Source organism: Manis pentadactyla, chromosome 11, assembly GCF_030020395.1.
Source record: "Manis pentadactyla isolate mManPen7 chromosome 11, mManPen7.hap1, whole genome shotgun sequence".
Lineage (NCBI taxonomy): Eukaryota > Metazoa > Chordata > Mammalia > Pholidota > Manidae > Manis > Manis pentadactyla.
Genome location: NC_080029.1, coordinates 92,456,555 through 92,477,883, shown reverse-complemented (window position 1 = coordinate 92,477,883; position 21,329 = coordinate 92,456,555). Strand labels below are relative to the sequence as shown.

Sequence of the window (21,329 nt, the reverse complement as noted above, 5' to 3'; positions counted from 1 at the left end):
CCCAGTCTGTGATATTTTGTTTTAGCCACCTGAAGGAACAAGACATCCAGGCAGTGGTAACTACAAAGGCCTGAAGAAGGAAGATGGGAGAGTGTGAGATTAGAAAAAGCTCAAATGTAAAATAGTTGTAACACAGCAGCTAGAGAATTTGACAGCTGATTGGATATTTGGGGGAAGAAAAAGAGATAGTTAAAAGTTGGTGCCAAAATTTGGAACCCTAGTGATGAAAACACCAGGGCTGCTGTGTATGTGTGGAGAGCACTGTCCATATGAATAGTTTGGGTTTTGACTAATACTGCACCACTAGAAAACATCTATTATCTTTAACAGATATCTTTAAACCAATTTGGGAGATATGGTTGAGATGATCTTATTTAAAACATGGCATATGGCATGTATCAAATGCATATGGAGAGGACTTGGAGGAACCTCAAAGATATGAGAATCATTTTCCAGAAGCAGAATACAACAAGAAACTGTGTGATAGAAAATGGCAAGACACACTGTTAATCATTCTGTACAGAGGAACATGTTTAAAGTCACAAAGGGCAGCAGACCGATTTGCAGACACTGTATTGTAACCAAGCTGCTTTACTCAGAGCTCAAAGTGAGTAGAAACAGGATTTTATTTGTTTAATGATGGTTAATGATTCTCCAGGGAAATACTGGTTTGATCAGCTAATCACTATAAATCATCATGAAAGGTGGCTCTCAGCTGCTGACAAAGGAGAAAAGTAGATTTCTTGTTCTCTCATAAAGCAAGCAAGCAGCAATTCACTGTGAAAGCAAGTTTTCCTGGAACTAAAGTCAAGGGAGAATTTATCACTTGGACATTCACAAACAATGTTTATTATCATTAATAGTCATGAACTGAACTATGTGACTCTCATAAACATAAGATGTAGAAATTATCTTCAGATCGCATTCTTATAGTAACCTCAGTAAAAGATTCAAAAAAATATTTTAAAATCATTGTTCTGTCAAGTTATTTCTATAGAGATAATGTAAATGAAGTATTTTTTGTGTATGTAAAGATTTTTATTTTTCAAAATTGTGATGAAATAGGTAACAAAATTTACTATCTTAACCATTTTTATGTGTTTAATTCAGTGGCATTAAGTACATTCACACTGTTCTACAATCATCACCACTCATCTCCAGAACTCTTCAGCATCCCCAACTGAAATGCTGTACCCATCAAACATTAACTCCCCATCCTCCCCCCAATCCCTGAGATCATAGTAACCACTATTCTTTCTGTCTCTGAATTTGATTATTGTAGGTACCTCATATAAGTGAAATCATACAATATTGGTCCTTTTGTGTCTGGCTTATTTCATTTAATGTAATTTGTTAAGGTTCATCCATGTTGTAGCACATGCCAGAATATCCTTTTTAAGACTGATAACATTTCATTGTATAAATATACCACATTGTCTTTATTCATTCATTTGTCGATGGACATGTGGATTGTTTCCACCTTTTTGGCTATTGTAAATAATGCTGCTATGAACATCAGTAAGTACCAGACTTTACAAAGCTTTTATGGAGTACTCCTTTCACTCCTCAGAAAAACAGAAATTGGAGACTTTGTTAAGGTAAGGTTAAGGCTCTAAGGAAACTGAAACACCTGCAAAAGTAAGAAATCACAGATGAAGGAAATTCTGACACATTACAACATAAATGAACCTTGAGGACATTATGCCAATAAAATAAGCCAGTCACAAGAGGACAAATGCTGTATGATTCCACTTCTGTGAGGCACTGAGAGTAGTGAAATTCATAGAGACAGGCAGTAGAATGGTGGTTCCAGGGGCTGGGAGGAGGGGGAAATGAGGAGCTGATGTTCGATAGGTACACATTTTCAGTCTTACAAGACACAAAAAGTTCTGGAGATGTATGGTGGTGATTTTGTTGCAAAAAATGTGAATGTACTTAATGCCACTATACACCTAAAATGTACACAATGTATGCTTAAAAATAACTAAAATGTTAAATTTTGTGTTATATGTATTTTACAATTAAAAAAATAAATTAAAAAATAAAGGGATGATTAATTTTAGGTCACTATTAAAATGATCACCATTTATAGAGTCATTTTGTGGTTGAGTAGAAGAGACAATGACCATATAGCCACTTTGAAATGAGCCAATCAAGCCAAGTTTGGAAAACATAAAATCCATTCTTTACAGGTATTCAAATGTATGGGACAGATGGAAAAACAATCATAAGATTGTCAGCTTTCACATTCCCGTGATACAAATGCCACTTTGCCACCTCAGAAATGAAGCATGCATCTATGAGCCTTAAAAGAAATATTGAAAGTTAGCCTTTCTTTCTTAAGCTGGTGGTGGATATACTGTTATTCATTATATTGCTATTCTTTAACTTGTAAATATGGTACATATAATCTCTAGTATCATAAAATATTCTCCACAAGATTCTTATGAGAAACATTTAATCAAAATAACAATAGATGCATACTTTATTTTACCCATTAAAATATAAAAAATATTAAAATGTGCATTTTAGCAGAGATTTAACAGTAAGTATGTTTATTAAAACAAAGTTTATAATAGGGGAAAATTGGAAACAAACTACAGTAAGTGTTCTATAGTTAGAGTCTTAAAAATCAAATGACACGGCCATATAAGGTCATACCATGGACTAATCTTAAAATAATTTTGGAAGAAATGTATTACTGACATGGAAATATAGTAACATGCTGATGAGTATTTTATCAAACTGTACAGTATAATGCCATTTTACACACACACACAAAGACTGGAAGCATGTATACCATGCTATCAATGATGGTTATTTTGGAATAGTAAGATTATATGAGATTATTGGTTGTTTATAGTATTTTCTCTTTGCTTACCCATATTTTCTGAGTTTTCAACAATGACTGTGTGAAGAGACAAGAAAAAATTTTTTGTTTTGTTTGGATAATTTTTTCCCATGAAGGACGAGATAGTAAATGTTTTAGGCTTTGTGGGCCAGACTGTCTCTATTACAACTATTCAACTCTACTGCTGTGCAAATGCAGTTATAGGCAATATATAAATAAGGTGGCAACATTCCAATAAAGCTTTATTTATGGACATTAAAATTTGAAATTCATGTTTTTCATGTATTATGAAATAGTCTTTTGACTTTTTTCAACCATCTAAATATGTTAAAACTATTCTTAACTTGAGGGCTGTACAAGAAACAGGCAGCAGGTGGATTTGGGGCCATATTTTGCTAATCCATTCTAGACAACTATTCTTGCACAACACATTTTCCTTTGTAATGAATTATCTTAATTTTTCTGTAAGTTTGGTTTTCCAAACTCTTATCACTAATTCAACCTCAAGCTCCTCAAAGCTCTACTTGGCAATTTTGAACCCTTCAAGGTTTGAATCATTTTTATTTTTCAGAAGCAGCCTGTCCCAGAGTTTCTTTTACTACTTCTAGCCTGGCCTGTTTGTTCACCATGTCTGGTGCACAGCTAGAGCTGTATCTGATTTCACTCTGTGTATAGAGATTCCTTTCGCTTTTCATCTCTGTTAGTACAGTAATACAGAGCTCATACTCAGCTCACCTCCACTTTTATTACAAATTTTAAGTTTTTTTCCAAAGTGCCTAGCAAATATACTTAGTTTTTTTTAAAAAAGGAAAAAGATGAAATTACCCATCAATCTTTTTATATTTTCTGCCTGTGGTGTTGTGCTTTAAGAAGCCTTCTCCATCCCAATATTATACAAATATTAGCTTAATTCTTTTTTTAGTAGTTAATTTTATTCAGAACTATTTTGAATACAATTGAGGTAAAAAAAAAAACAAAACGGCTTAATTTTATTCCTTCCAGAGTGTTAGCAGTTTTTTCCCTTGTTAAAAAGTACATTTTAAAATTACTCGTTTTCTTGACAACTTAAAACAATACAGATGAGACTACAGCAACTCTTGACCATCTTCCTTTTCTCTTGGTCCTAAAAGCTAACTATTGCTAGTTTGTTCTCTTCCCTTCCAGTCTGTTTCCTTTGCATGTAAGTGCAAATACATAGTTTGTGGCATGTGGCAACTTCGGTGGGTTTTCTCCCTTACTTAGCTTCACCTTTCTATCCTGTTCTTTTTAACACTGACGCATAGCGTTCCATAATATGGAAATACTTGTCTTCCCTCTACCAATGAATGACTAGGTTTCCAATTTTTCGTTGTTTTCTCACCACCTCTTCCAAAAGCGCTGGGGCCCACGCTTTCTTGTGCGCATGTGCCCTTGGGCTACATTCCTAAAGGTGGAATAGCTAGCTTTGCGTACTTTTTCATTTTGTAGGGTCTTGGGGGAACCACTGCAGGTACATTGGGATAGAAAACACACCAGACCAACAAACTGGCCAGAAAGAGATCCAGAACAGGTTCTCTGCACCTCATAGTTTTCTTCCCTTCGTAATACATACGACGAATGTTTTTTTGCCTTATAGATACAACAGTTCCCAGCACCGAAATCAGACTCACAACCATTCACGCCCCACGCTCCACAACTAAGAAATTAAGAGAAGAAAATCCTTCCGTCCTGGGGGCGTTACGCTTGCTTCCGGGGAGCGGGCCGGAAGCCGCTCTTCATTCCTGCGTCAAAGCCGGCTTCAGGGGCCGTCGTAAAAGTGTCGCTCCTCGTTTCTTGGACCCGCCACAGGTTTCCGCTGGTCTCTCTGGCCGGGGGTCTGAAACTGCGGGTGTCAGTTTCCCTCAAGATGGCGGACAATGAAGCCGGGGGTGCGGAAAGGATGGAAATCTGTACCGAGTTGCCCCAGACCCCCCAGCGACTGGCATCTGTAAGTCCTTGTAGGCAAGTTCCTTTTGTCCCTGCTAGTCCGTACCTATGCTCTGAGGAGGATGTGAGGCTTCACCCCTTATGGCGGCTGGGAAGGGGGAGTCGTCTGGATTGATCTGGAAGGAAGCCACCGAATAAAAAGTTAGTCATCACCCACATTCCTGTCGGCCAAGTCTACGGAACATAATGACTTTGCCATTTATTAGTCGTGACGAGCTCAGGCATTTCTCTATCTTGGAGTAGAAAGAACTGGTGATGTTATTTGGTGGTCTGGTGTGGGGGCTGAGATGGGGTTGGAGGAAGAGCCATTTTCCGATAGACGCAGTGCTAACCCCTCTTGATGACAGGAATCCAGGACGCAACATCTAGTATTGTATTGCATAGCTGGCTGGGTGGGGCCTGATAGTGACAAGAGTGCTGCCACTGTCTGCTTATGTCAGGATGTGGGGTTCAGGAATTGTAGTTCTTCTAGTATCTTGAGAACCCCATGCTTAATGCTCGGTGGAGAAACCCGTCATCTGTCGTTTCTTTTTAATGGTGAAGAAGAGACTTCTAGACATTTCAAGTAAGAGCAATACCACTAATTAATATCTGAATCTATACTTTGCCTTTATATTTCGAAAGAATAGGAATGCAGAGATAATGAGCAAAATTGAATCAATGGTCTGGCTGCAGGGAGAAAGCTAAGGAGAATAAGAGGTAGGAGGTAATACTAGGGAATGTTCTGGATCTCCCCAAGCATCTAATGGGGACAAATATAGGAAATACTCAGATATTGATCACTGCATGATGCTGAGAGTTCTATCAGTTTGTCTTTATTGCTGCATGTAGGAGAGTGTGGTATATACACTCCTTTCTGAAGATTTTTTGGTTTGTAGTTTTAATTAAAGCATTCTTGAAGTATTTAACCCTGTGCACACTTGAGCATTGTTTTATGAGTGAACAGAATGAGCTGTAAGAGTCCACCCCGGGGACAGGAGAGACCCGGTGGGAGATAGAAATCAGGTAGGGAGGGAGTTGGAATAAAGGTTAAGTGAACAATTAGGGTAGTGCTTGCAACCATCCTTTACCACAAATAGCAGTCCATCTCACTTCTCCGCTGTTATTGAAGGAGGAAGGATCTATTTAAGAGGGTAGAAATGAGAAGATAAAATATGGAAGTTTAGAAGCTGAAACATCTGGTCTTAAGGTAGCTTGTGCTTTTTTTTTTTTTTTTTTTTTTTTTTTTTTATTAATAATTATTTTTTATTGAAGGGTAGTTGACACACAGTATTACATTACATGAGTTTCAAGTGTACAACACAGTGGTAGAACATTTATATACATAATTCTAGGTTCCAGCTATCACCCTACCAGGCTGTTACAATATCTTGACTATATTCCTTATGCTATACCTTACATCCCGATTACTAATTTATTTTACCATTGGAAGTCTGTCCTTTTTTTTTTTTTTTTTTTTTTTTGTGAGGGCATCTCTCATATTTATTGATCAAATGGTTGTTAACGACAATAAAATTCTGTATAGGGGAGTCAATGCTCAATGCACAATCATTATTCCACCCCAAGCCTAATTTTTGTCAGTCTCCAATCTTCTGAGGCATAACAAACAAGTTTTTACATGTAGAACAAATTCTTACATAATGAATAAGTTACATAGTGAACAGTACAAGGGCAGTCATCACAGAAACTTTCGGTTTTGCTCATGCATTATGAACTATAAACAGTCAGTTCAAATATGAATACTCATTTGGTTTTTATACTTGATTTATATGTGGATACCACATTTCTCTCTTTATTATTATTATTTTTAATAAAATGCTGAAGTGGTAGGTAGATACAAGATAAAGGTAGAGAACATAGTTTAGTGTTGTAAGAGAGCACATGTAGATGATCAGGTGTGTGCCTGTAGACTATGTGTTAATCCAAGCTAGACCAGGGCAATAAAACATCCACGTATGCAGAAGATTTCTCTCAGAACGGGGGGGTGAGGTTCTAAGCCTCACCTCTGTTGATCCCCAATTTCTCACCTGATGGCCCCCCTGCGACTGTGCCTGTCTTAGGTTGTTCCTCCCTTGAGGAATCTTACCCGTCTCTGGCTAACCAGTCATCTTCCGGGGCCATACAGGGAAATGTGAAGTTGGTAAGTGAGAGAGAAGCCTTATTGTTTGAAAAAAGTTAGCTTTTTACTTCTTTGCATATTTATGCCCTGTGGCTTCTATGCCCAGCATTTGTCTTGAGGTATCTTTACCACTTGGAAGAATTATGATACTCGGTAAGCTTGTGCTTTTTATATCTTAGGAGTGGAGAAACTGTGTGCTGTGGTTAGAAGGGTTTCTGTAATTTTTTATTGGCAACAGTGTTTTGTTTAAAGCTTTGAGATATTAATTCCTTCCAGGTGGTACAGTAAAATGTCATCAATCTGGACTCCACTTATTTGGAATTAGGGATAATAATACAGGAATCAAGCTAGAGTTATGTTGCAAACTCTTTACTTCAAGAAATACCACATTTCTGTGGGCAAGGCTTGGGTTTTGCAAAGTAGTAGGTAGGTGCCAAGAGAAGTGAATAGTCACAGGGGACTCACTGTATCGGGACACAGGTAAGACAAGTGCTCAAAGAATTTTAATACAAGATAGGGTGAGTCAATGAAGTCAATGAAGGCATATGACTCTTAAGCCTCGTGATCACTTTATTTGGCTTGGATCCTTCTATCTACTTAAGTACCCTAATACCTTCCTAGTTCCCTTTTCTTTTTAAAGTTACCACCTTCAATTTTATCCTGGCAGTGGAGTAAGATGCTGGCTTTCCAGTTTACTTCTTCTTTGGTATTAAGCAAAACAAGCTCAGAGATTTTTATTTTTTATTTTTTATTAAGGTATGATCAATATACACTCTTATGAAGGTTTCACATGAAAAAACAATGTGGTTACTACATTTACCATTTTATCAAGACCCCACCCGTACCCCAATGCAGTCACTGTCCATCAGTGCAGCAAGTTGCCAGAGATCCACTATGTCCCTTCTCTGTGATACACTGTTCTCCCCGTGATCCCCCACACCATGTGTACTAAACATAATACCCCTCAGTCCCCTTCTCCCTCTCTCCCCACCTGCCCTCCCGCACTCCTCCCCTTTGGTAACCATTAGTTCATTCTTGGAGTTCTTGAGTCTGCTGCCATTTCGTTCCTTCAGTTTTGCTTCATTGTTATACTCCACAAATGAGGGAAATCATTTGGCATCTGTCTTTCTCCGCCAAGCTCAGAGATATTTTAACGTTTGAATAATTTATATTTTAAATCACCATTGGGAGGCAAGGAAAAGAAAAAAATAAATGAGTTACAGAGATTTAAAAAATCTTACCAACTCCCTTAGAGTTTTGTTCCTGGGTATAGTTTCTGTTATTCTTAAATTCAACTTCTTTCTTAGACCTGAGGTCATTTCTGTCATATTGCTGTCAACAAGCATGAAGGCTCTCACATTCCTAGTATCACCTAGCATGCAATTTGATTAAAATAATAGGTATGAATTCTTGGACATTTATAAAAGCTATTGTTTAAGAACTGTTAGGGGAATTGATTCTGTAGGTCTGGGTTGGGGGCCAATAATTTGCATTTTCACAAGCATGCCCTGGCTCATTCTGAAGTCATGGTCTGTGAGCCTCATTTTGACTAAGACTTAGCCAGACATTTGGAAGTTTTCACTATAGAGTTGACAGTTGAGGTTGTGGGAATAGATATGGTCTTTGAGGAGGAAAGTGTGTGTGTATACATACGCATACACAGCAACACAGACATACATGAGAGGGAAAGAGAAGGAGAAAGAGTAGGGCCAGGAGTGATTGAATTTCCGAAGTAGAAGATGGAGGAAGAACCAGGGAAGGACCTAGAAAAGGGATAGGTAGGAAGTGAGAGTACTGCAGTGCCATAGGGTGTGGTTTTTAGGAGAGGGTAGCTTGTGGGTCCAGGAAGATGAGGACTGAGGAAAATTGAAATTCAGAGAATGTGTGGCATAGTCTGACAGAACTTCTGCCTTGTGTCTTTAAGTCCACTTCAGAAAATGTTTCCCAGCATGGTACTAAGCTCTTTTCTTTTCCCTGTTGGCACCTTCTGCATATGTGATTTCATCCAGTTCTGTGGCTTTGAATACCATCTGTATGTAATCAGTTCCCAAATTTATATCTCTAGGTAAATATCATAGCTCCAGTATCATAAGTCCAACTGCCTACTTGACATAAACACTTGGATGTCTGGTAATTGTTTAAAACAGGGGGAGCAATTAGGAAACTACTGTTGGATGTTTCCTAGTAGCCATAGTTCATGGTGGCTTGTACTAGAGAAATATCACTAAGCATGAAGAGAATTGGATGAATTTTAGAGAGATGTTAAAGTATGGTAGAAGCAAAAATATATGCTTATAGATTTGGCATGAGGGAAAAGGGAAGAAACAGGTGACTTCTGGATACCCAGTGTTTGGCTTAGTACTCATGGCCATGGTTGTGTCATATACCGAGCGGGAGAACCAGGTTTTGATAGGAGAATTAAGGGAGGCAGATCAAGAGTTTTGTTATCCCTGTCACAGTAGCTGACACTTCTGTAATAGCTTTCAAACACAAACAACTCTCTCTGTCTCCACTCCACCTCTCTAGTTCTAAGCACCATCTCCTGCTTAGGCAACTGCAGAGGACTCTTGACTTATCTCTTTGCTTCCATTTTTGCCTTCTTCAGGCCATTCTTCAGAGAACAACCAGGGTAATTTTTGAAGACTAAATCAGATCATGTCCATCTCCTGTGTAAATCCTTCAGTGGCTTCCTATTTTACTTGGAATAAATTCTATATTAATTACAAGTCCTTCAAGACCTTGTCTGGTCTGGTCCCTACATCTCACCTCATTTCTTCATTCACACCTTTAACTACACTGGCCTGTTAGTTCCCAAAACAAGACCAAGCTCTGGCTTGCTTCAGGGCCTGTGCCTTGCTTGAGTTCTTTTTTCCTAGAATGTTTTTCCTCTGCTTTTTCTTCATACCCTGTCTGAAAAATAGGTTCCTCTTATCATGCTCTGTCAAAGCACTGTTTATTATGTCCTCTGTGCTTAATTATAGTCTGAAATTACTGTGTTGTCTTTATTATTTAAATGTCTGTTTCTCCCACCAGTATGTAAGCTCCATGAAGGCAAAAATCATGTCTGACTTGTTCACTAATATATCCCAGCATGTCCTTGATAGAGCAGGCATTTATAGTCTCATAATGAATAACTGAGGATCAACATCAGTGATTTATTTTAGCAAATTGGTAGTGACAGTGGGGGAGGTTGTGAATGGAGGATGAGAGGAGGCAATGAGGGGCATATTAGGATAGCAGCTAATCTTAGAGCCCAGGCTGAACACGGAGATAAGAAAAGCCAAAATAAGAGTTCTTGGGGAATTCATGGAATTTGAGGTATTAAAGGTTATGATGTTAACATAAGTAGAAGGTCCTATAAGTATAATAATATTTATATTATGGTCAGAAAGGGGAATTTTGAAGTTTGAGGACATGGAGGCACATCAGGTTTTGTGATGGTAGATCCAGGTTAGATGAACCTGTCTGCATTCTTCTAGCAGCCTTTCCTTATACCTGTTGTATGTACCATGTCTTGGGCTATACTCAGCATTGCTTGTTTACTGTCTGTCTTTCCCTCTAGAAATAAACTGTTTGAGAACATAAACTGTTTTTTGTATCTTCAGTACCTAGCCAAAATTTTTATTGAATGGATGAGTAAATGAATGAGGAGACAGCTAAAGTAGAGTGGAGTGGAGGTAAGAGTCAAGGAAGTTAAGAGATAATGAGGCTAAAAAATTCAAAATTGAATAGGAAGGATTTTCTAAAAATTAATGTTATTGAGGTATAATTTATATGCAATAAAATACATCCTCTTTAAGTGTCTGGTTGATGAGTTTTGACAAATGTATAAACCTGTGTAACTACTACCAAATCAGGATACAGAACATTTCCATTACTCCCCAAAATTACCTTGTGCCCAAATGAGAGGATTTTAGTTTTTCTGTGGGTTTTTTTTTAGCCTGTTATTGTTATGTTTGTGCAATAACCATTATGAAAATAAGGAAAAAAATTATCTGTAATTTTATTTGTGAAGGGGATCTTTAAAAGATAGCATTAGTCTTTTGATGGTTGACTTTAAAATACTGAGATAGAGAGAAAGGAGTGAGAAGATATATGCTATTTTCAATGGAGGTGGTAGTCCTTAGAAATTTGAATCTATGTTATTTTAGGCCAGAGCACAGCTTTCTGTAGTAAGGACACACTTAAGAATGAGAAAACTAGGATAAAAACCAAGGTCTTTTAAACCTAACTGAAGTGTTTTGTCACCAGATCATAGCAGGGCTTGGTGCCTGTCGTTTTTTCATAATCTCCTAACCTTCATCTGAGGGTTACCTCAGACTTCCCTTGCCATCATTTTACGCATTTCTATAAAGGTGTTAATCATACACTGCACTCTGTGAAACAGTTTTCTTTAAGCTTTTAATCCATTGCCTCAGAAGGCTTAAGACAAAATATTAAGACCTCTTCAGTTGATTTACTATGGAATTGGTTGTGTTCTTCGAAGATACTGTGAGTTAATGTGCCTCCTGTTGATATAAAAAGAAATCAAAACACAATGAACAAAACAGCAGTAGACTCATGAGAAGTGATTAGTGGTTACCATGGGTTAGGGGATAGGGTGGGTGGGTGGAGAGGGTGAGGGGGATAAAGGGGCACAAAAATCCTCAATCATCATATAAGTTGGTCACGGCCATGGTAGTACAGTATGGAGAATATAGCCAGTGATTCTGCTAATGTCTTCCTATGTTGACAGATAGTAATTGTACTAGTGGGGGTGAGTATTTAATAATATGGGTAACTATTGAACAAATGTGTTGTATATTTGAAACCAAAATAAGATTGTATATCAATGATAAATCAATTTTTAAAAACCCACAACACCCTGTCACCTTTGTGCAAATTGAAGTGGAGTTTAGTTCTCACTGGGCTCTTCCCTATTGCAGTAGTATATTTGTGATTAAAATCTGTCCTAACCACTTTTTTTTTTTTTTTTGTAGATAATTATTTTTTATTGAAGGGTAGTTGACACACAGTATTACATTAGTTTCAGGTGTACAACACAGTGATTCAACATTTATATACATGATAATTCTAGGTACCAGCTATCACCATACCAAGTTGTTAACAATATTTTGACTATATTCCTTATGCTATACATTACATCCCGGTTACTTAATTTATTTTACAATTGGAAGTGTGTACTTTTTTTTTTTTTTTTTTTTTGTGAGGGCATCTCTCATATTTATTGATCAAATGGTTGTTAACAACAATAAAATTCTGTATAGGGGAGTCAATGCTCAATGCACAATCATTAATCCACCCCAAGCCTAATTTTCGTCAGTCTCCAATCTTCTGAAGCATAACGAACAAGTTCTTACATGGAAAACAAATTCTTACATAGTGAATAAGTTACATGGTGAACAGTACAAGGGCAGTCATCACAGAAACTTTCGATTTTGCTCATGCATTATGAACTATAAACAGTCAGTTCAAATATGAATACTCATTTGATTTTTATACTTGATTTTGTCCTAACCACTTTAAAAACAAAAAAACAAAAAAACAGGTCTCCTCTTGAAGAAACAATAGTTATTTGATGTGTATGGTTTTTTAAAGCATTTGGTACAACCTTTTTTTTTTTAATGTTAAGTTACACCCTGTAATAAGCTAAGTGCTTATGAAAAGTACTGTACTAAATAAGTGTGCTCAGAGACTCCAGAAGGGTTACTGTGCTTCCTTAAGTGCCTGCTTGCTGTCTGGGAATGACATAGTCCCTGTCCAGAATGGAGTCTACTGTTAATCACTTGAATATGATCTTCCATCTAATAGCTTACTTATTGCCATTCTTCAGAACAAAGTCTGTTTGACTTGTTTGGAGGAGTGGGGCTATAACCACTTAATGACTCTTTATGGACTACCTTTTAAAATGCCTTTGAAATTTTGGTATTCTTAGGTAAGCTAGAAATGACTTTAGCCACAAGGGGGAAAATCTATTAATTGATGTATTTTTCTTTTATACACACTCTGCCTTGTAATTTAATAAAGGATATTAGTTGGTTTGCAAATATATGTTCAATGTAGCAGAGAGAGAACATTAGATGTGTACCCCATGATATAGGAAAGCAGGTTTCATTCATCCAAAGACTTCAAGGAGAGCTTAGAAAATTGGAGCATGAACCTATCTATGGTCAAAGAGGAAAAAGGAAGAGAATGGCTTAGAGGAGACAGGATACTTTCAGAAACTAAATTCTGACAGCATGTTTATATATTTTCCCAACAGGACAGAAAAGAGAGGGGCCTTGTTTGCCACATGAGTCTGTATTTGACCTGGCTTTTTTTCAATGCCATGAAGACATAGTAGATTTATTTTCATACTCATAAACAGCACAATACCTTGCAGGGATAACATATATTATAGGATACCCATACATAATCTTCTTAGGCTGAGTATTGCATCAGGCTCCCAAAGTAAATTTGAATTGTGATGAAAGTAAAGCCTTATGCCTAGGACTAGGTATTTGTGTATAGAACTAGGTCTCTTATTGTGATTGATCTAAGGGCTTTAGTTGTCTGCAGTCTCACTAAGTTGTAATGTGATGTGGCTGCCAACAAAATAGTATTTTCTTTTAAAGCATTTTGGTGCCCTGTGCATGTTCCGTGAAAGAGTGATCAACATGGAGAATGGTCTGGACACCATGTCATTAAGGATGGCCAAATTTTGTTTTAGGGATTGACAGATTTCTTTGGTTTCTGCATTCTAGTTTAGCCCCAGAATAAAGAGGCTGATGAGAGACATAAGAGTTATCTTCATTTATTTAAAAGGCTTTTGGATGAAAGACCAGAGTAAATTATATTGGACTATTTCAGGCAGTGTAGAATAAAATTTACAGCAAGGTAGATTTTGGTTTAATTATGAGCTATAAGAGTGGAAGTTGGCTGAGCGGAAGTGTTCAGATAGGCTTAGGGTGTTAATTATCAGATGTAGATAGGATTTCTCTATGGGTTAAGCAGTTGAACTAGGGTTTTTGTTTTTTGCTTTTTTCTAAACTTTATGGATCTGTCAAATAGCAGTACAAGAACTTTGTATAACCAAAAGATTTCTTGGTGCCTAGAGATGCTAGTACTTTTTTTTAATGAAAAACAGTAGAGTCTCCAGATCTTGTTACCACTTTAAAATAGAAGAAGTAGAAGAAGAATTACAGGGCCTCTGAAAGCTCTGTAGATATCCAGCAGTTGTCTAAGGAAGGGTAAGTTGTGGTTTGAACAAAAGGAACCTACTATACTTAGAGTAAGTTCCTTTTGCAGCATGATGTTCCCAAACAGGCATCCAAGTCCTGGGTCAGAGTTGCAAACTTATCTTTAGTCTCCATGGGGATGAGGAAAATGTTTGGAATGTTTGGAAATTTAAATGTGAGAACTTTTTTTTTTCAGAACAGTCAATTAAGAAAGCCTTCCCTTAACTCCAAATGTTTTTTAAAAAAGTGTTTTTTTTCTTCTGGACATTGAAATTTAAAATTCTTAATTTTATTTTTGTCTCAAATGGGGTAAAATACTAAAAACAACCAACCAAAGAAAATCAAACCTACTCCAGTCACCAGTAATTCCTGAACATGTTACCTAGTAAAATATATTTGGTGTAGCTTTTCTTATGTGGCAAAAAGACAGAAATCTTAGTTGAAAAATGTTTTCATAATTGTGGCAATCATCTAGAAAAAAATCTTTGTGAACAAGCAGAATCATACTTTATCTCTTATAAAAAAATTCTAGTTTTAGAAGGCTTAATGTCAGTGTTTGCTTTGTTCTCTCTAGGAGGAAGTCCATAACATTCAGCAATCAATGAGAACTTTTGTTGCGTACATGTCGTAGGCCTGTGGAGAGGCAGGAATTTGGCAGGCGAAGTTCCTCCCCTCAGGGAATTTACAATCTGGTTGAAGAGGCTAGGGGTACATGTTGAAAGGAAACTAATGTTATCTGGCAGAAGTAGAGGTACTGAATGAGTATTCCTTTCAGTAAGTGATATATTAGAGTTACAGAGGAGAGAAATTTTCTTAAGCTTAACAGTGAAATATTCATGGAAGTTGACCTTGAGCTAAGTGGACCTTGAGGAGTAACTAAGGTGGGGTGGGGATGGAAGGATAGAGAGCTATTGGTAAAATAACTGGAGAGGGCATTTAAGGCATCAACACCAACATTCTGCCCAAATCAACTAAGAGTATAAAGATAACATTTAAAAATACTAGTTCTTCTCACTGGACATATAATGACAGATCCAATTTAAGAATATTTCATAGTATCCAAGAACATTAGGCATTTGTCAGCTAGGAGGCTTTATTTGGAGGGAAACATTAAAAAGAAGACAAAGCTTTATTTTTTGGTTTGTTTTACTATTAAGGTGAAATTGACCAAGTCTTAAGAGTAAATTTAAAAGAGCTGTGTATTTCTATTTGGTTAAATAAAATGAGCACTGAACACTAAGATTTACGATACCTGTTCCATTGCCAGTTGGTTGGTTGGTCTTGTAAGCCAATTGACTTCTTCCCTGTGATTCCGTGTTCTCATCTGTGAAATGAGAGACTTGAATCAGAAGATTCCTTAGTTTAGTGACTCTCATGTTTCTCACATTCTTGAAAATATTCTTGAAAAACTTGAAGATAGTTAGTTCTATGCCTTACATAATTAGGTAGGACAGAAGAATTTTTTGTTTGGTGTATAGGACTGAATATACAGATTTTTTTTTCAATTAGTGCTGTTTGAAGTAAACCTTAGGTATAATCATAGGACATTAGGTATTATCTATTTGCTAGTTAGAGTTGTTTAAATATTTGTGGAGAAAACAAGTTATTGATCTGTGAGTATCCTAGAAAAGTTGGAGTCCGAATGCTGTGAGATATAGGGTTTTTTTAAAACCTTGGTTTTCATGAGTTGACACTTTTGAAGAACATTGAGAATTATTTTGTACAATTTTTCCTCCCTTTGGGTTTGATGTTTTCTCATGATTAGAATGAGGTTATGCATTTTTGGCAAAAATAACACAAAGATAGTACCATAGCCATCTCAGTGCATCATATTAAGGGATTCTTGATACCAGTATTCTTATTACTGGTATCATTTATCTTAATCATTTGGTTGTTATTTGCAAGGTTTCTGTACTTTTAAGTTGCTGTCTTTCTCTTTGTATTTAATAAATATTTTCAGGGATATACTTTGAGACTATTTGGCATCATTTTGAATGGGTATATTATATCTTAAGGAATTTTTTAGAGTTTTCCACCTTAGTTACAAAAGTATTGATTCTTGTCTAACAAAATCAAACAAGATAACATTGTTTAAAGTAAAATGTGAAAATCCGTAGACTCTCCCCCCAGTTCCTTCTCTCCCTGTAACTACTGTTGATAGTTTGATGTTTCTACTTCTACATCCTTGTGCTATGTTTAGGAAAGTATATATATAGAGGTACGTATGTTGAATTAGAAAACATTTTTATGTAGACATTTTAAAAGTCTATATAATTTAGTTTTTTTTTTTACAAAAATGAAATTATATTATTTAAAAATTGGTTTTTCCACTCTACAGTATTTTATGGCATCCTGACTGCATAGAATGGTGTAGATATACTTTACTTGATGGATATTTTAGGTGGACTTCATTTTTTCATAGTTACAAGTGACATAATGAACACCCTCATATATGTATATCTTTGCACAGTTGGGCCAGTATGGTTAAATGTAGGTTCCACAATTTCTTACTCTATTTCCCTATTGTGGACTTTCAGAGTTTTAGTTTTTTTGCTGATATGAATAACTTTGTACATGAAATGTGTAGATAGCAAAGCTTTAAAAAGATTTTAAATAGATTATATATATTTAGTGTGTGTGCATGTATATATATATATTTAAAAATTGAAATAGTCAAAAAGAGTATACAGTAAAAAGAACATCCTTTCAGGGCCTCTTCCCATTGTTAATTTATTCCTTTCAGAGATTTTCTACTCAAATGCAAGCATATACAGATACATCTCTTCTTTGTTCTCTTCTTTATAAATGATAGCATACTGTACTCATTGTTTTGTACCTTTCTTAAAAAATTTAATTAACTTGAAGAGTGTTCCATGTCAGTATATAATAGATCTGTGCCTTCCCCCTTTTTGTAACAGCTGCATTGAATTTATGTACCATAATTTATTTAGCTCTTTCTTTTGTGGGACATACAGGTTGTTTTCAGTCTTTTACCATTATAAATAATGCTGCAAATAAAACACTTGGATATATTTCTTTTTACATATTTATCTGAGTAAGTAGTTCCTAGGAGTGGGAATTTCTGGGTCAAAGGATCTATAAATGAAAAATTTTAGCTATCTCCGAATTGCCCTTCAGAGATAATGGCATAATTTGATACCTATAATAATACCTAATTTTGGCATAATATATTTTATGTAGTTTTATTGAGTTGAACTTATTTACAGATGGTGTATTGAGCTTTGGGAGAGGAAACTCAGAAAGCCTTACGTATAATCAAACAACTGTATCTTTCCTTAATTACCTGTTATGTAACCTTACGTAAATTCTTAATTTTAATTATATGCTAGCTTATAAAACTCCTTGAACAAGATTTAAGAGTTTATCATAGCTAAATAAAATTAAAAGTTTCTTTCCTTTGCCCCGAAAAATTGTTTTTAACACTTCTAGGGAACACTTGCTAATTTACTCTAAGATAGATATGTTCACCTTGTCAAAAGTCTTTATGATTTTATAAACATTATCTAGCCTTTGTTTTTACAGACTGAGAGTTCTAATTTTCTGTCCCTATTACTTTTTATGGGTTTCTTCATTCTCTTGATAATTTTTCACCTAAATAACACCTCTCAGTGGCCTGAACAGTCAGTCTCACAGCTTGGGACTAGTGTTCTGTGCCAAAAGGGCCCATGGCCTTAGCTATATAGATAGTCTGTGGGTGGGTGCCCCATGCCCTGTTGGCAGATTAGATTAGTGCATGATGAATATGCTTCTTTGCTGCCTCCTATTTCTGTGTAATTTCCTAGAAGGTGTAACTAGACAGATTCAAGAAGCTAAATATGTCCATTTTAACATATCACCATCTCAAAATTCATCTTCATTATTTGGTTGTATAAAAAATTTGAAATATGCATAATGAGTAGGAGAATTAGATATCAGTTACAAATGTTCATTTTGAAGAGAAGTTTTTAATTTTAATTAAGTCCATTTTATGCACTTTTTTCACACTTAATGCTTTTTGTGCCCTGTCCGAGAAATCTTGGCCTGCTCCAAAGATGTCAAGAGTTTTCTCCTATGTTTTCATCATGAAGTTTTATAATTTTAGCTTTTATGTTTAGGTCTGTGATCCATTTCAAACTAATTTTTATGTGTGATATGAAAGTTTATTTTTTTCATAAGGATATCTAATTGCTTCTGTACCATTGAAAAGATTAGCTTTTCTTCTTTAAATTGTGTTGGTTCCTTTTAAAAAATCAGTTGACTATGTATATGTGTGTGGATTCATTTTTGGACTCTCTTCTGTTCCATTGATATATGTCTTTTTTCATGCTAATACCACTGTCTCAATTAGTATTTACAGTAAGTCCTGAAATCAAATAATGTAAGTCCTTTGCATTTCCATATTTATTTTAGAATCAGCTTGTTAATTCTACAAAAAAGCTTGCTGACATTGTGTGAAATCTGTAGATAAGTTTGGGAGGTATAAACATCATAGCAGTATTGAACCTTGCAATCAATGATCATAATATAGCTCTTCATTTCCTTGAATGTTTTAGACATTTCTCTCAACAACATTTTGTAGTTTTCAATGTAGAGGTCTTACACATCTTTTATTAAATTAGGATCCATATAGTTTATGTCTTTTTATTGAAGCATAATTGACATAATTTTGTTTTTTGATACTACTGTAAATACTGTTTTTAAAATTTTCCTGTTCTAATTGTTGCTAGTATATAGAAATATAGTTGATCTTTATATATTGATACTTTATCTAGTAATGTAAGCTTGCTCAATTCACTTACAAATTCTAATGTGTGTGTTTTTTAATTGATTCCTTAGGATTTTCTTGAGGATAATCATATTGTTTCTAAATAGAGACAGTTCTACTTCTTTCCAGTCATCATGCCTTTTATTTTTTCTTCTTATTACACATTTTACACAGCTAAGACCTCCAGTCCAGTACAATATTGAATAGAAAAGGATAGATATCTTTGTCTTGTTCTTGATCTTTGGGAGAAAGTATTCAGTGTATTATTGTAAATATTGTCTCTCAATCTGTGCGTCTCTCTTTCGTCTTTTACACTATGTCCTTTTTTACTCAAAAAATTTACATAAAATAAATAATTTTTAATTGTATAGTTCTCTGAGTTTTGACATTTGCCAACAGTTGCGTAGCCATCACTGTAATACAGATACAGAACAGTTCCATTGCTTCTACTTTGTAGTCAATCCCTGGGAGCCACTGTGCTGTCTTCCATCTCTCTAGTACTCTTACCTTTTCTAGAATGTCATGTAAATGGAAACATATAGTACATAGCCTTTTAAATTTTGTAAAAAATTTTTTGGACATAAATATGTATAAATGTAAAATGAGGCATAAATGCCAGTTTTTATGTAACTATAAAACAAACATGAAACTAACCTGAAGGTCAAACTAATTTCAAATAAACAATATTAATTTAAGTGGATGGGTGTTAACTGCAACTAAATTTATCAATGTCAGGTTAATAGTAGAGAGTTGTGCCCTCAACCCTCTTCTGTTTTACCTGGCCTCTATTCATTTAAGCCTTCTATTTCTGAGTAGCATTTAAAATATTGGGCTGGTTAGATGGATTGGGGGAATGAGGCCTCATATCCAAGCCCAAGTTGCCCATGAGTAATTCCTGAATGTCTTTTTTAACGGCATTTCTTGAAACTTAGAAAGTTGTTTTGTTTGATTGAAGATAACAATGGAATGGTGATGATACTGAAATCTGCATATAGAATCTATTAACCCATCTGTTATGGGAATCAGGAATTTGGTACAGAGATGGGCTCTGCTCAATTCACATAGAAGCTGTCAACATAGTCCCACAACAGCTAAGAGGCAGTACGTACCCTTTTGAGTTTGACTTCTTCCACAATAAAGCATTTTGGTGTTTCATGTATTGATAATTAATAACTTATATTGCTGTGTAGTGTTCCATGGTTTGGATGTTCCACAGTTTGCTTATAATTCACGAGCAGAAGGACAATTGGGCCATTTTCAGTTTTTGGCAAATATGAATAATGCTATTGTAATTGATATTCATGTGCAAGTTTTTGTAGGAATGTAAATTTTCATTCCTTAGGTAGATAGATTTATAGGGGTTTGATTGCTGGGTCATATGGTAAGTATATATTTGACTATAAAGAAACTATCGAACTCTTTTTTAAAGTGACTGTACCAATTTTAGTTCCTACCAGCACTTTCGTTTTCCAGTTTTGTACATCCTCTGTTATTTGTTATTGTCAGTTTTTTATTTTACTTTTATACCTATGTGCTAATAGGTGTGCTAATTTCAGTGTCAGTTTAATTTTGCATTTCCTTAATTACTAATGTTGTTGAGCATGTTTTCATTTGCATATTAGCAGGACAAATCAGCATCTTTAACAGTTTCTTTTGAAGAGCAGAAGGGTTTACTTGATGAGATCCAGTTTATCCACTTTTTTTTCTTTTACAGTTAGTTTAGTGCTTTATATGTTCTAAAAACTGTTTGGCACTCATTCATTTTTATCTCTTTTTCTTAAATGCTATGGTTCCTTAAAACAATTAAACCAAGAGTATGGGGAATGCTTTGTCTCCACAGCCTCTGACTGATAGTAGAAACATCTTCACAAACCAGGAGTTGGCTATTCCAGAAGGGAAGGGTAATTCTCATCCACTATAGCCGCTCTTCTTTTTTCCATATCTATGGTATGTGGGCAAACACTTATTTTCAAGGCTTTTTTTTTTTATTACTCACTTTCTTTTTGTATTAGTGAAGGATAATATAAAAATATATTAAAAATCACTTTCTCTGAAATTACAGAATTGTGCAATTACTTGTGGCCCTAGATATTTAAAAAGGAACTTATAACAAAGTCTAATTTTCATTTTCTTTACTTTCAGTGGTGGGATCAGCAAGTTGATTTTGATACTACTTTCTTGTACCACTTGGCACAGTTGGTACCAGATATTTATTTTGCTGAAATGGACCCAGACTTGGAAAAGCAGGAGGAGAGTATACAAATATCAATATTCACGCCACTGGAATGGTACTTATTTGGAGAAGATCCAGATATTTGCTTAGAGAAATTGAAGCACAGTGGAGCATTTCAGCTCTGTGGGAAGGTTTTCAAAAGTGGAGAGACAACATATTCTTGTAGGTAAGAATGAGAA

General features: G+C 35.5%; 1 protein-coding gene across 3 annotated transcripts in view; it reads left to right on the top strand.

The window, feature by feature from the left end:
- The first annotated feature begins 4,425 nt into the window (after positions 1 to 4,425).
- The window catches only part of UBR1 (ubiquitin protein ligase E3 component n-recognin 1), a 200,475-nt gene continuing 183,571 nt past the window's right edge, over positions 4,426 to 21,329 (top strand). For 2 of the 3 annotated variants that reach the window (XM_057488747.1, XM_057488746.1), the window contains exons 1-2: positions 4,427 to 4,817; positions 21,060 to 21,316. In XM_057488747.1, the coding sequence (XP_057344730.1) occupies positions 4,737 to 4,817; positions 21,060 to 21,316 (338 nt within the window). In that variant the 5' untranslated portion in view covers positions 4,427 to 4,736. Of the gene's footprint in view, positions 4,818 to 21,059; positions 21,317 to 21,329 lie in introns of all 3 variants that reach the window. The other variant, XM_036923690.2, reaches the window with a different exon arrangement.